Source organism: Pelophylax lessonae, assembly GCF_965119305.1.
Source record: "Pelophylax lessonae genome assembly, chromosome: 5".
In the NCBI taxonomy this organism is placed as follows: Eukaryota; Metazoa; Chordata; class Amphibia; order Anura; family Ranidae; genus Pelophylax; species Pelophylax lessonae.
Genome location: NC_138772.1, coordinates 438,922,022 through 438,938,436, shown reverse-complemented (window position 1 = coordinate 438,938,436; position 16,415 = coordinate 438,922,022). Strand labels below are relative to the sequence as shown.

Sequence of the window (16,415 nt, the reverse complement as noted above, 5' to 3'; positions counted from 1 at the left end):
CTGACATGACATGATACTGGCTTTTTTCTGCCTCCTACTGACAGCCCCTCAGTCTCCACTCCTATCTCTCTAAACCCCTCATGCAGCAAAGACCATGGGTCATGTGATCAATAGTTTTAAAAAAAAAAAATGGTATTTAGAATGCATTTTTATTTATACATGCAAACGTTTTGTCTTGCATTTCTGGAGGAATTTTTGAGCATTGCTTTTTACAGAACTGCTTCAGCTCTGACACATTTGTGGGATGTCTGGTGTGAGTGACTATCTTGAGGTCATTCCACTGCATCTCCATAGGGTTAAGGCCTGGGCTGTGACTGGGCCACTCCAAAAGCCAGTCTGTGGTGGGTTTACTACAACACTTGGGGCCATTGTCTTGCTGCATCACCCTACGAAGCAAGCCCAAATCATGATGTTCTCTCCACTATATTTTACTGTTGGGATGATATTTTGAAGTCGGTAATGCCCTTTTTGCACCATTTCAAGTGCTGAGTATTCTTCCCGAACATTTCAACTTTTGTTTCATCAGTCCACAAAACATTTTCTCAGTAGTGTTGCAGTTTGCCAAGGTGCACTTTGGCAAACTTTAGACGTGCAGCAATGTGTTTTTTTTTTTTTTAAAAGCAGCAGCCGCCTCCTCTGTGGTGTTCTGCGATGGACGCCCTGTCTGTTTAGACTTAGTATTCTAGACTCATGAACAGGAATCTTTGTCAGCTCCAATGATGTCTTTAAGCCTTTAGCTGTTGCTTGTGGGTTCTTCTTTACTTCACTGAGGATTCTGCATTGTGCCTTGAGTCATCTTGGCTGGGCACCCAGTTATAGGACGAGTAGCCACAGTGCTGTCTGTCTTTATAGAAATTTGTGTAGACTGATGGATGCCTGAACACTTTGATTGCTTTGCATCCCTTTCCAGCAGCATCAACTGCTCTTGATCGTATGTCTTCAGAGAGCTCCTTTTTTGCAAGGCATGGATCACATCAGCTGATGCTTCTTATGAACAGCAATCTTAAAATGTTTGTGTTTTTTTATCAATCAAAAATAGCTCTAAACCATACCACCGAACTAATTGCGTTAATTGCACTCCAGGTGTGCGAACTACGGATTCCAAGTAGTTAGTCTATTGCTTCACATACTTTTTCCTCCAGTACTGTGCATGTTCAATAAAGACACAAGAAATATAATTGTTTGTGTTACCAGCTGCAGATGTGTCTCCATTCAGACATGGAGCTGCCATTGGGCCCCGCCTCCTCTCTCTCCTGATTGGCTAACTGACTTTGACAGCCACAGGAGCCAATAGTGCTGAGGCTGTGTCTCAGCCAATCAGGAGAGAGCGTCCCAGACGGCCGAGGGACTCGTGGACATCGCTGGGCAGAGATGGGGCACAGATAAGTATTAGGGGGTGCTGGGGAGGCTGCTACACCCAGAAGGTTTGCATTAAGATAAAAAAAAAAACCTTCTGACTTTACTACTCCTTTAAGTCTGGTACACAGTATATGTTTTATTGTTTGTTTTTTTTTTTTTTTTTTTCATTCAACCCAGTGGGCAATACGGAAAAAAAAATTAAAAACAAAACGGACAAATCGCTGTGCTAATACAAGTGATGTTAGTACAGCAATCTCCCCTACTGTGCTATTCTGTTTTGACAGGGGGGCCGACCTCCCCCAGAACACATCGCCCAGCATTTGCAGCCATTGCCATTAGGAGATCGCCTTCTGGCAGTCAGGCTGCTGTACACATGGCCTGAAAGTCTATTGTAACGGCTGATTTCGGCCAATAGTTGGCCCGTGTGTACCTGGCATTAGATGAGGATCAGATCACATTTCATGGCAAATTACTGCAGAAAACAAGTTAATTCCAGTGGGTTCACATACTTTTTGTTGCCACTGTAAACGGTGGTCTATTCTAAAATGGTATTCACTTAATACTTTTCTCAGCACTAGACAGAATGAAGCAAGGAAAATGTTCATGGTTGGTGTGCTTTTGAAAGAAAGTGGATTGTCTGGCTTCAAAGTAACAAGAGTGAGTGGCGTGCACAAAGCTCGTGATGTGCCGATTTGCTGAAGGGTTGCAACATCTGCTTTGATGCGTTCCGTCAGCATGCATGCAAGGTGTCTGATAAACAGAACTAAACGCTAACTGCTTAGCAATGAGCACTTCAGTCAATCAAAGCTTAACCAAGGGGAAATGCTTTTCTAATCATATGGAGCAAACAACTCCTGGCTTTTCAGCAATCTTTTATGATTTACAGTTTGTTTTATCCACTTGGATTTATTATTTTAACATGTAAGCATTGTACCTTTTTAGTCACAAGTAGTAAATACATGCCAAGGTTGTCCTCTGTTTAACCAAGCATAGATTTCCTTGACATAACAGCTTTGCTGTTGGGGCAATAACTGTATTGAAAACAAACAACGGTGCAGTTACCATTCCAGCAGATCTGTTAATGTGTTTAGGGGTGTTGTCTGCTATTCTGAAGTTTATAATTGAGTTGCAATTTGCTTCCCAGAAAATATCAGTCCTTGTTAAAAGAAAAAAATATGCCAAGGTTTGTATAATTGTTGGTTATCACAGCTGGGGGTTTCCAGCTGCCTTTGTTTTCAATAGTAAATTGGAAAATGTAGTCAAATGTAAACAACGAATAGATTGCTGTTGCAAAAAATGACAAAAAGATTGTCCCTGTTCCGCATTTCCCCTCTACTACTGTTCTGGAGGAAACTCCAAAAAATGGTCACAAGGACAAATGGCAAAGAAATAGCAAAGCGCCTCCAAGTTCGGTATTTATTGGGAATACAAGGTAGGAAGACAAGTAAACACTCACACAAAATGCTAGTTAAAAGGCTCATCTGGGGGCTAAAAGCCAAGTGACTATCGTCCTTCAAAGCGTCTTCAGTGCAAGAGTGTGTCGGCTGCGATGACCACAGAGGACGGGAGAATGACGGCAGATCAGTCTTCCGAGTCCAGCTGGAGGTGGACCAACTTGGAGTGCAGCACTGCTAGGCACGTGACGTCCCCAGGAAGAGGGAGAGAACCACAATGCATTTCAAATCCTAATGATTCTGCCTGTACAGTGTTGTCTGGTTTTGCCTCAACTCAAACATTTTGATCATTTAAAATGTTTGAGTTGAGGCACAACCAGACACACTCTTGGACTGAAGGCGCTTTGAAGGACGATATTCACCTGGCTTTTAGCCCCCAGATGAGCCTTTTACTAGCATTTAATGTGAGTGTTTACTTGTCTGCCTAACTTGTTTTCCCAATAAATACTGCACTTTGAGGCGCTTTTCTATTTCTTTGCATATCATTCATTGCTGATTAGACCTTTGTACACTGACAGGTGTTATCTGCTTTAGTCCCCGTTCACATTGGGGCGACCTGTCAGGCGACCTGGTCGCCTGACAGGTCGCCTTCCATAGAGAAGCTGCGGACCCGTTCTAATAGGAGCGACACAAGTCGCTCCGACTTAGAAAAAGGGTCCGGAGCTTCTTTGGAGCTTCTTCCTCGGAGCGACCTGCATAGACTTCAATGTTATGAAGTCCGTGCCGGCCGCTCCGAGGTCGCGGTGCGAGCAGCGCGCCGCAACCTATGAGGTCGCCCCGGCAAGTAGCGTCGCCCCAGTGTGAACGGGGCCTAATGGACTTCCTCCTATTTATGGACTTATTGGACTAATTTTCGTTTTTTTTTTTTCTTTTGAGTGTTAAATGTAATGTCCTGTGCGCAAACATTTATTTACCTTCCGTTCTCTACAAGGACAAATGGGGTGGACCCCCCCAGTGGCAACACAAACGACAATAAAAATCTCATAGGATTCTAACTCCTCACCACACTCCAATCTTTTTGGCTATAAATGCGCTTAAGTGATGAGCTTTATGTAGGAATTGCTTTTCATTTTATACATACTTTTCCCCCCCAGTCTCGTAGGAGTCTTTGTGAAGATGCCCTGTTAAAAATCAAAGGCGTCATTAGTTTTACATTTCAAATGGCAGTTCAGAGATGTGTGGTTCGAATTCGGTCAGATTTAAAAGCTGAGGTAAGTGACTACCTATATTCACTGTGTAGTAATGTTGTTTTTCTAAGTGTGTTTATATAGGAGGCACAGTACATCTCATTTTTGTGGAACAAAATGTGTTCTTTGAACAAACTTTTTAATGAAGTATGTGTATGCGTGATAGGTCAAAAAAATTACAAAACGTCTACATAATTGAAGAATTCTTAGTTCATCGGACAGCTACACCCAGGTAAAGCTGTAGACCAGGAGACTACCAAATCCAAAAAACAAAAGCAGGGGAGTGCCTCTAAGGGCCTGTGCACACCACAATAAGTACTCCAGATCCGTCCTGGAAACTTTTCTGCATGTGCTTTAATGTGTTTTTGATGCTCTTTCAGGGGCATTCCCGATGCTTTTTTATTTATTTTTTTTTTACCTGACTTGGGTCTAGTGCTTTTTTGACACTTTTTTTATTGTGTTCCAGTACAGTTCTGTGCAGGAAAAAAGCAGCATGTTGTACTTTTTTTTATTTTTATTATTATTTTTTACTGGAATTGAAAAGCACTTGAATGCACTGCGCTGGCGTGAACTTTGACGTTGATACCCATATACACATCTAGTTTATCCACAAAAAGGTGGTTAGAACTGAATGAAGTGCCAGATGTATGAAAACTCCAGTGGTTAGAATGCAATATCTTCTCAATAGGATTCAGATAAGCAAGTAAATTCAGAACTATTTGATTAAACATCTCAGTATATGAAAAGGATAAGAAGTTAAAAAATTTTAATGTAAATAACGTCTGATGATAAATACATGTATAAGCGAAGTGGAAAAAACTCTCAGATCAAGCCTCAGATCCTAACCAAAAAGAAGTCTCGTCAGTCTTCTAACCTGTTGAGGTGGCAACTGCTCTGATGGGGATGGTAGAGAGAGCAACTGGCGTCAGGGCTGTCACTAGCTGCAACAATGCTGGAACCGGGGCCATGATGTTGGCAATATCTCCAGATGGGGACACAGCCAGCAGAAGCTGGAGATGTCGCTGGAACCGCACCAATGAGCAGGCCGATGGAGGCTCAGATTCCGGGGATTGCTGTGAGAGTTGATGTGAGTTTTTTCCACCTAGCTTATTCATGGATGTGTCCTCAGATGTTATTTACATTAACTTATTGTTTTACCTTTTTATCCTTTTCATATACTGAGTCGTTTTAATTAAATGGATCTGAATTGATTTTAGAAGATATTGCATTCTAACCACTGGTGGAGTTTTCATACATCTGGCACTTCATTCAGTTCTAAGTGCTTTTTGTGGATATGTATTTTTCCTTAACCCTCCCAGGGTTTCATCCCCAGCGGCTATGAACTAGTTTTGTCTTCAGGAAAACATTCCCTGTGGGGATTTTTGCCCTGTTCAGTGCTAGATTTTTTTGTTGTATGTTTGAAACCCATATAACCTACTTTCCATGCTTTTTTGATGCAGAAAAAAAAGCACTGCATGTGGTGTGAACAGGCCCTAAGAGTAGCCAGATCAATGCATACAGTAGGTATAGAAAATAATCACCCACCTTTAATATAATCCAGTTTTGTTGCTTTGCAGCCTGAAATGAAGACACACAGTTATTTAATCCAGCTGTATTTACTCAGTGCAACCTATTACATCCAAATGAAAGCTGTAACCCCAACATGTCAGAAAAAAATGAATTCAAAAACAGAATCACTTAGTTGGAAAAAGCATCACCTCCCCTCCTAAAAATGACTTGTAACCTTAATCAGGTGTAGCTAATCACCTTCTCAATGGCATACAAGGCCATTTGACTTTCAGCTGTTGTCATTTTGATTAGCTCAGCATGAAAAGAGCCTTCCTGGAACATTTTCAGTCCTTGGTAGTGCAAATGAAGCAAACAATCAACTATGGGGGGCAAGGCACTCAAAAAAGATCTCTGGGATAAAGTTGTGGACAGGCACAAGTCAGGATATAGATGCAAACAAATGTCAAAGGATTTATCAATGCCTGTAAGCACACTGAAGTAGTTTATTAAGAAGTGGAGGGTATTCGGTACAACATAGACCCTCCCTGGATCAGGACGTCGCTCCAAACTGGATGAAAGAGCCAGGAGGAAACTGGTCACAGAGGCTACCAAGAGGCCTACAACAACTCTGAAGCAGTTGAAGGAATTTGACAGAGTGGTCATTGTCTGCATGTGACAATATCACAAATTCTCCACAAATGTGGCTTGTATGGGAGGGTTGCAAGAAAAAAGCCACTCTTCAGTCATGACTGATCTTTGCCAAAATACACCTTTGAAAATTCTGAGGCTACATGGAAAAAGGTGTTATGGTCAGATGGCACTAAAATTAATTATTTGGCCTTAACACCATACAATAGGTCAGGCTGACATCCAGTACAGCTCACCATCCACAACACCATTCCTACAGTATAGCATGGGGGTAGTAATATCCTGTTATGTTGTTGTTTTTTTTTTCTGAAGCCCTCTGCCAGAAAGTTGTCAATGGAAAGAAGGTTTACCTTCCAACATGACCACGACCCAAAGCACACAGCAAAAATGACTACACAGTGGTTGAAGATGAAAAAGGTGAATGTCCCTGCATGGCCTAGTCAGAGCCCAGACTTGCACCCCGTTGGAAAACTGTGCAGTGACTTGAGGATTGCAGTCCACTAGTGGTCACCAACCAATTTAACTAAACTTGAGCAGTTCTGAAAAAAGAGTGGGCAAATATTGCAAAGTTTAGATGTACAAAGTTAGTTGAGACATATCCCAACAGACTAAAGGCTGTAATTAACCACTTCTGGACCGGGCCTTTTTCTGACACTTACATATATATATATATATATATATATATATATCACACCATATTTGCACAGCGGTCTTACGAACGCAATTTGGAATGGCGACAAACATTGGTACATAAAAATCCCCATAGGCGACACTACAGATTACCAGTTTATAGTTACAGAGGAGGTCTAGGGCTCAAATTCTTGCTCTAACGATCGTGGCGATACCTCACATGTGTAGTTTGAACACCGTTTACATATGTGGGCGTGACTTGCTTATGCATTCGCTTCTGCGTGCGAGCTAACGGGGATGGGGCGCTTTAATTTTTTTTTTTTCCTTTTTTTTATTTTAGCTTTTATTTTTTATTCCACTTTTTAAAAAAAAAAAAAAAAATTATTTTTTTATTACTTTTATTCCTATTACAAGGAATGTAAACATCCCTTGTAATAGAAATAAGCATGACAGGACCTCTGTAATGTGAGAATATGGGGTCAAAAAGATCTCAGATCTCACATCTACACTAAAAAAGAAAAAAAAAAAATCTTTTTTTTTTTCATCTTGGAAAAAAAAATGGGCTTTTTAAATCGGTTGCTAGGAAGCGACGTAGGGCGTAGCTCCGGTCCTCCAAGGCCATAGAGTCGAGCAAGGGCCATCTTGCCCCCACTTGACTTCCTGCCTGAGGGGACAGCAGAGTGGATCCTTTTCCCAGCTACCGGAGGAAGCCAAACGGGGAAAACGACCGGGAAGCGGTGGGGGAGCACCTCTCCCGCCCCCCCCCCATAAGGGTGATCCCGCAGCGAATCCGCCTGCCCGCAGTTTAAAAAAATACCTGTGTTCCATAACCCTGGTATTGTACATCAAAGAACCAACGTAAAACTGTGATGGGCAGTCCGGAAAAAGCAAAAGGTGGTTCAACAAAATACTGACACAAGGGGGTGATCATTTTTCCAACTCAGTAAATCTGTTTTTGAATTATTTTTTTCTGACATGTTGGTATTATACTTTTTATTTGAATGTTTAAGTTGCAGCTGAGTAAATACAGCTGGATAAATCAAAGACTGTCTTCATTTCAGGTTGCAAAGCAACAAAACGTGATTATTTTAAAGGGGGTGATTCTTTTCTATACCCATAGTATAAAGGTAAATAATGTGTGCAGCTCACCTTTGGGAATGGCTGCCACTACACTACTGTGTGGAGCAGGATCAGATTTTTTTTTTTTTGTTAATCGACGGACACAGTGCTCCTTAAATCATAACTACTGGGTTATATTGCCTCACCCAGGAGTAGGACCAGGCAGAACAAAAAACACTTGGCTACGCCCATGGGCCACCCTCAGCTGGTATATAACCCCCCTCTCTGCTTTAGGTAGTCAGTTTTAATCTGTCTAGCCAGGACTAAGGACCTAGGCTCCTTGCTGGGATCGCTTGGTCCTAGCAATTTTTTTCTCCCTCCTTGCATTTTTTTTTTCTTGGAGATCTTGGCAGAGCTGCCTGCGGGTTCCCTCCTCCCATCCTAAAGTCCCTCTGTTGACTGGGCTTCCCCGCTCCCTACAGCGTACTGGTGGGGGTCCCAGGGCAGGCGGCAAAAACCCCCTGGGGGTCCCCCCTGCCATTCCCCTCTGTAAGGTCTTGGGGTGGTGTGTGTACTGCCCTGACGGTATGGTGGGGGGGGGGGGGTGTTCCAGTACAGAGGGTGCAGCGGAGATCCCTGGGTGCATGCCCTACTGTGTGTGGGTATAGTACAGTTTGGGGGTCCCAGTGCAGGGTGCCCAGCGGAGTTCCCCTAAATGTTTTTCCTGCCTGGTGCAGTACAGTACCTTTTTAGGGGGGTCCCCTTGCAGAGGGCACAGCGGTGTGGAAGGCACAGAGAGTATCCTGGGAGCATGCTTCTGGCGTCTAGAGTGGCCAGTGGCTTTGTTTGGGAAGTGGAATGACGTCAGGGTGGCCATTTTCCCTTGGTTTGGCTGGTCTCTGGCCTGTGGCCATGTTTGTGTAGCCTGATGATATCATGGCGGCCATTTTCCCTTAGTCTGGCGAGATGGTGGAGATAGCCAGAACCTCCTGGAGATGCCGGAGCTGCTCCTCTTCCTCTTTCTCCTCTTCCTGTCCCAGGTTATGTGAAATAGATAGCGTCCATGATGTTGCTGGGTCCAAATTGCGGCGCTCCTCTGGCTGGGGGTCCCTGTGTATCTCTCTCTCTCTCTCTGCTGATGGGTACTCTGAGCATTGAGGGGCGTTGAGCAGAAGTTGGCCTTGAGTACCATCAAGGGCCAGGTGTCTTCCTTAGCAATCTTCTTTTCAGTGACCCCTAGCCACGCACTCTTTAGTTCCTACCTTCATTCAGGGGGTTCGACATGTGACTCCACCTGTACAGTCTCTTTTGCCACCATGGGATTTAAAGTGGAGTTCCACCCATTTTAATAACTTGGATTACATAGATGTATGTAATCCCCTTTAAAACTACTTTTACCAATGGAAACTTTTTTTTTTTTTGCTAGGAAATAATTTTTTTTTTCTTCTTTATTCATCCTCTCCTCACTTCCGGGTCCGGCCGCCGATCGGCGATTACGTAATTCGGCGATTCACAAGGGCTGCTGGGATGTATCTCATTGGATGAAATCTCGCATTATTACACAGGTGTCCTGAGCTGTACTCGTATGTATTGGATTGAATCCGTGCTCCGCCCCGCCTCCTCTCAGTGAGCTGTACTTGGATATATTGGATTGAGTCCGTGCTCCCCCCCGCCTCCTCTCCGCCTCCGCCCCGCCTCCTCTCAGTGAGCGAGGACTGAAAGCATTATATCCCGTAGAGCTCACTGAGAGGAGGCGGGGCAGAGGAGGGGCAGAGGACGGACTCAATCCAATACATACAGTACAGCTCAGGACACCTGTGTAATAATGCAAGATTTCATCCCATGAGATACATCCCAGCAGCCCTTGTGAATCGCCGAATGACGTAATCGCCGATCGGCAGCCGGACCCGGAACTGAGGAAAGGATGAATAAAGAAGAAAAAAAGGTATTTCCTAGCAAAAAAAAAAAAGTTTCCATTGGTAAAAGTAGTTTTAAAGGGCATTACATACATGTAAAGTTACTAAAATGGGTGGAACTCCACTTTAAACTTGGTGCTCTCGGTTCTCCAGAAACCTCCATTTGAGAATATTCAGGAGATTCCCTTGCCTACGTTGTCCCAGGAGGTGGCATTCTTGGTGGCTTTTACCTTGGCCCGCAGGGTATCGGAATTGGTGGCACTATCCTGTCATACTCCCTATTTAGTGGTCCATAGGGATAAAGGGGTTCTTCATCCCTGTCCATTTCTGCCCACAGTTGTCTGACTTCCATTTGAATGAGGACATTGTCCTGCCTTCCTTGTGTCCTAAGGCGGCTCATCCCAAGGAATGTGCTTTGCATACCTGGGATGTGGTTCGGGCGATATGGGTGTATATGGCAGCTACAGAGTCCTTTCAGAGATCAGACTCGCTCTTTGTGGCTACACAAGGACCAAGGAAAGGGCTGGCCACTTCTTTGGCTACCATTTCCAGATGACTCAGACGATGACTCAGGCCTATTCCAATAAAGGTCGAGTTCCTCCTTTCCCTGTCACGGCGCATTCTATTCGGGCGCTGAGTACTTCTTGGGTCTTCCGTCATCAAGCGTCAGTTTTTCAAGTTTGCAAGGTGGCCACTTAGTCATCGGTGCATACTTTTACCAAGTTCTAGATACTTTTGGAATCTGTGGATGCTTCTTTTGGCTGCAAGGTTTTGCATGCTGCTGTTTAAGAGGGCTGTTCCCTCTTGAGGGTTGTTTTTCTTTACTTTTTTATTTTTCAGACGAGGCTCCTGTGAACCGGTTAAGGCTTCTGTGTCCTGGTTAGGGCTCTTATGTTTAGCCTTTGGTTGTTTTCCCCACCCCTCATTTTCCTTTTGGCACTGCTTTTAAACGTCCCAGTAGTTATGATTTAGGGAGCACTGTGTCCATCGATGAACAAAAGCGAAAATGGGATTTTTTTTTTTTTTTTTTTACTCTTCTCTGACTGTTAGCGGGGAACAAAGGTAACAGATATCTCTGTAGAATAAAAAAAACCCTCCCTATTCTGTTATGGAGAGGAGGAAGAGAGGAGAGTTGTCCTGTAGTCTGAACACACTTCTGCCTGAGAATGACAATGCTGCCCCCCTGTAGATACAATACATTGAGCTATTGTTGTTGTCCTATTACAGGAAGTGTGTTACTGGTGGGATTACCAGGTTTTTGAAAAGAAAAATGAATGCCAGGAAATCTAAGTAAAAATGAATGCTGTCGCCCCCACTACCATCATATATAAGGGCTGGAAAGCTGCACTTTATAAAATATTTAATGTTCGTTATACAGTTTTGTGGGATTACTTGAATACTAGTTAAATAAAATTTAGTAATTTTACTAAAGTTGGGCACATTCATACAGCATGTACAGATGTGTATTCTATGTGATTGTAGTACTGTGTCTTTATTCTCTCTTGATAAATGTGTTTTTACTTTGCTCTAGGCTTTGGCTACAGCAATAGCATCTACCAAAGTGATGAAAGCACAGCAAGTAGTAAAAGCCGAGTCTGGGGAAGAGGTAGGATTAGAGTCCAATGAGAGTTTTTCTGTTACTGCCTGAATGTGCGTTGACTTTACAATACATATTACCCGTTTATGCTGCCTCCCTACAGCTCATTAAGTGGGCTATAATGCCCAGGAGAGTGTGTGGTTTCTCTATCATGTCATTGGCTTTCACAGTGGTCACATGATTGAAAGCCCATCCTGCTGGCTCAAGAGCAGTAAGTAAGCTCTTGGAACACAGCCTCAGGCTACCATAGATGTACATGTGTGGCAACTGAGCATTAAGCCCAATTTTCCTGCCGCCGCATGTTACACAGTGGGCAAAAGTTTACAAAACAGCTGTATAATTAAGGCTGGTGTTTGTAGCACGTTTCTTAGCATGCTCAGTAGTAATCAAATAATGACAGCCACATACATTAGTCTTTTTGCCGGTAGTCCAGCTTTCTTTTTAGAAGTGTGAGAGGTTTCCCAACCTTGTCATTGTGCTGAGCATAACATTTGAAAGTTAAAATGTCTTCTATGTTGTGGGATAACCTTGTACCTACAAAGGTTTTGATAGTACTACCTCTGTCTAGACCCACCTCAGTTCTAGTCATAGAAATGAAAAAAGATATCTTGTATGCGTCATGATGCATTGAGTTGCATTATGACATCCATTTTAACGTTTGCATTTCTATTGATTTCAAACCAAAAAAATACATTTAGCAAAAATGCAAAGATGTGAATCGAGCATATTAACCACATCTACCCTTTCATAGAGCTTTCTTTTTTTTTGCTGAGTAATCCAGAGGTTTTCCAGGTTTGAAAGGAAACAATACTCTCTGCATGCAGAAACACTAGAGTGCTACCAAATTATTATTATTTTTTTTTTTCTTTGTGGGGGTTGACTGGTGGCCAAATTAAAGTCTTAATTGAGGTCACATCATTGGATCACACTTCAGACAGGGGGCCCATCCTGCACATACATTGCATAATGGAATTACTCTTAGTTGGAGAGATGTCCACTAAAGCCTGCCTATGGATGAATCGAAATTCAGCAGGGAACAGAAAAATTTTGATCCATGTATCTGTTACCCGAAAGATATGAGATTTAATTTACCTCAGACAAAAAAAATGGGTTAAAAATGAGAGTTCTTTGACTATGAATGAAAGCTTTAAAACAGCAATTATTTTATTGGTATATAGTTTGAAAGCCTAAATTTACAACAATCTATCTATGGTACATACAAACAAATGGGAAATATTCCTAGTTTAAATGAACAAATATAGAGTATACTCGTATACGAACACAGACACAAAGAGGACAAGCCATGTATACCTTAAACGTTCATAATTACCCTTCACTTGAGTGTTTCATCCTGGTCTGCCATGCAAAACAGGAAGTCCCTCTCTTTCCACCTATGGTGATATAGAACCATATTGCATAGACTTGTATAGGGCTATTCTGATTGGTTCAGCTATCCTGCCCTGTTCCTCCCTCTGGGCGTATCTCGTTCAGGATTGGACAACTTCCCCCTCCCCTAGCTTAGCATAATTCAGCCTCTTGCTAACCACTCCTCTCTGTTGGGGGGGGGGGGGATTTACTCATACCTGTGGATTTGCTCTGAAATTGACAATTAAGATATGCAACATTCATCCTTGAGGCACATTGTCCAACCCTCCACAGATGGTTCATCTTCATTGCATATCTTAATGAGAGTTCTTTGATATGGAGAATGAAATAAGGGCGGATGTGACATGATCTGGTCCCCCAGTTGCCTTGGCTCCAGGAAGTCTGGCTCCCAGGAATTGAATTGTTGAATGGGATTCATTTTATGTGTTTAAATGTGAATAGCCAGCTGGCCTTTCAAAGGGACTTGTTAAACTGAACTAAAGCCGGTCCGTCTGGTTTATGCAAATTACACATCTACCATATATTTCAAGTATGAGTTTGCAATCAAAAATGTGTACATTTATTTACATTATTTACAATTACTGATGGAGTTTTATCCATAAACTCCTCATCATCACAACACAGTAATGGAGATTACACATAAACTCATAAGGCAACATATCAGTGCGGTGGTTGTACAGAGTCCAGTCGATCTACTGATCAACTTCTGTAGAACTGCCCTGTTGATAATTTTCTTCTGAATCATTACTGCACCTTAGAGCTGGCAACATTTTGATCAATGTATGGACACTGTAGTAGTACAGAAGTTAATCAACTGATAAACTTCTGTACAAATGCCCTGCTGAAAAATTTCCTCTGGATCAGCACTGCAGGCTATAGCTTGCTTTTCTGATCTGTAATTCTGACGCTAGGGAAGTCTCCTTGCTGTTGGAATACAAAGACACTGCGGGGAGGATTCCCCCACATACCATAAATGTATGGATGGGGGAATCAGGTTAGGTTTTTTCCTTTCAACCCGCTGGTTAAACAAAAAAAACAAACCCATCTATGGCCAGCTATACACTCTATTGTGTGTCTCACAAGGTCGGACGTAGATCCTCAGTCAGGTTTTTTATAGTTGTCTAAGTTTAAATGAAAAAATGGTTGGCAGTCCACTTTCACATAACCTTACTGATTCCTTGTATCTGTACTTGAAGCTGCTGGTTCCATTCCAAGATACACCTGTGGATGTGGAGCAGAACACAGATTTACCAGACTACCTACCTGAGGATGAGAGCCCGATGAAGGAACAGGACAAGGCTGTGTCTCGTGTTGGGGCACATCAGGACAGTGGAAGCAATTGGCTGAGTACTGCGGCAAACTTTTTATCTAGATCCTTCTACTGGTGACATGGGCTTATGGACTAAAGACTGCAACAGAATTCAAAGAGATATTTCAATCACCCCAGTGAAGTGCAATTTTGCAATAAAATAATCTGCATAAAGTTTTAAAATGACGCAAACTATGCTGTGTTTTACATGTACAGTAACAAGCTCGTAAACCAACATCACGGACAAAGGTTGTAGAATGTGTTGCTTAATTTTATTGCCTGTTGCCTAACGTTATTAATGGGTCCACCCTTTGCTATTACACTGTCATGTTATAAGCCAAATGATTGTGATAGTGAACACTTGTTAATGTCTTGATCCAGCCTTAAGGTCACTGGTATGTCTACTTCACAGGAGTTCTCTGTCCACCTCGGTACTCAGGACCTTTATTCTCATTAGACATTAGCAGTGCATGAATGCCTTTTACAAAATATTTTTGTTCTTGCCTTATTATTTAAGTGTTTTTGTTTTCTTTTGTGACTTTATTCTTTGTCACCAGATGCACAAACTCATTGTTTAATTTGTCACAAAAACTAAAAACCATCCAAAAAAATGCCTTTGACACTAGAGAGAGGATATGGGTTTGCAGACGCTGTACATTCAAGACTAAACTATTTGTGGGCTGTAATGAAATGTTCATTCCTTTGAGACAGATATCTGCTGGTACTGTATGAATTTTTGTAAAGGTTATAAAATCATATTAATATCATTCTACTAAATATAAGCCCCTGTGGTATAAAAAAACAAGTAAATGTATTTATTGTTCATTAAAATGTGAATTTGTATTGACCAGTAAAACCAATACAATTATTGAAGGGTAACTCAAAGTGGAGTGGGACCGAGAGTCTTGATTTAGAAATCACAAATCTGGCATTGTGAAGTCTAGCACCTTGCACTTTTGGGTCTACTACCCTTAGTAAAAACTGACAGACCAGGTTCACCTCACCGCCATCCACTAACTCTGTTTGCCATTACCCTTTATTACCGTTTTATCTGAATACAAAATACAGAGGGGTCTTCCACTAAGCAGTGTTTGCAGCTTACCATGCCATAACCATGCAGGTCTGACTAAAAAATTTACAAGAACGGGGGAAAAAAAACTCATTATTTTGTTAACCATTAGTAACTCTCCTTCCTTTTGTTTATCAGTCATAGTGATGCAATCAGTGGTAGTTCTGGATATAGTTACAAGACACGCAGTGAACTGAAAGCAGAATAGGCACAGATAGCAAAATATGTGGAATCTTACAAAAAGCTAGTTATTCTACATACTAGCCGCCCTTCCAGGAACAGACACCAGGATAAAATTGATGCAATACAGTGAACTGCACATCTCAGCTCTTAGAAACCATGTTAAAAATATTCAGGTCGAAATCCTTCTTTAGCAAAAACCTAATTAAAGCACCACTTGTAAAAATAGCTGGCAGGGTTGATTTGATGCTATCTTGTAACAAATGTAAACCATGATTTAAAAGGAAAAAAAAAGGATTCTGTGCAAATTCCAGGTGTTGATTGCTATGTACCACGGTGCCCTTTTTAAAACCTTATTGACCCCTTTTCTCTGATTTCTATATTGGTGTTTTTATATTTCAGATACTTGTAATATAAAAGGTTGAAGTGTTATTTTTAGGTGCCGGTTTAAAACACCAGTGGTTGATTGTCTCAAGTGTTTTATGTCTTGCTCCAGTGGACCACTCATCATTTTGCATAGATTGGGCATGAAAGGTCATGATACAGTTTTGTATTGAAAAAGGTGTTGCCCTTTGATATATAGCGTGGCTGTGCCTGTTAGTTTATGGAAAAGTATGTTTCTTTTTTATAATGTTGATTTATTTAAGATCATTTTGCATGTGAAAAGGTGGTGTATGTTGTGCTGACCATTTTCATGGGAAATAGGCAACGTGAGAATTTTTTTTTAGTATGCACAGTAACCAAAGGTCACTATTTTGTCCACTACCATCAATCCTAAAACAGATAGAAGGATAGTTTCAAGAACAGCTAATAGATTGAAATGCTTTTAAAAGCTCATTTTTAGTGGAAACATTTTTATTTTATCTGGGTAGAATGAGGTAGAGGTTAGAGTCTCTCTACAATTTTTTTGTGCTTTTTTCCTATCACTGCCTGCTCAAACAGGAGGTGTTGGACAATTCCAATGAAAGAGAACACACACACGCCACGGAGACTGCAAGTGAAGGCAAATCTTTCCAACAGGGAGAGGGAAATACTAAAAATAAAAACCCTATTCTATGAAAAACTGTTGAAGTCATGTATATTTGTGCATTAACAAAGTATATTTGCAAGTT

At 41.8% G+C, this 16,415-nt stretch overlaps 1 protein-coding gene across 3 annotated transcripts in view; it reads left to right on the top strand.

Annotated features, from left to right (window-relative positions):
- Positions 1-14,565, top strand: part of ARMC1 (armadillo repeat containing 1) — a 69,245-nt gene extending 54,680 nt beyond the window's left edge. For all 3 annotated transcript variants that reach the window (XM_082259148.1, XM_082259147.1, XM_082259149.1), the window contains exons 5-7: positions 3,908-4,024; positions 11,294-11,368; positions 13,942-14,565. In XM_082259148.1, coding sequence (XP_082115274.1) covers positions 3,908-4,024; positions 11,294-11,368; positions 13,942-14,133 — 384 coding nt within the window. In that variant the 3' untranslated portion in view covers positions 14,134-14,565. The remainder of the gene's footprint in view (positions 1-3,907; positions 4,025-11,293; positions 11,369-13,941) is intronic.
- The last annotated feature ends 1,850 nt before the right edge of the window (positions 14,566-16,415 follow it).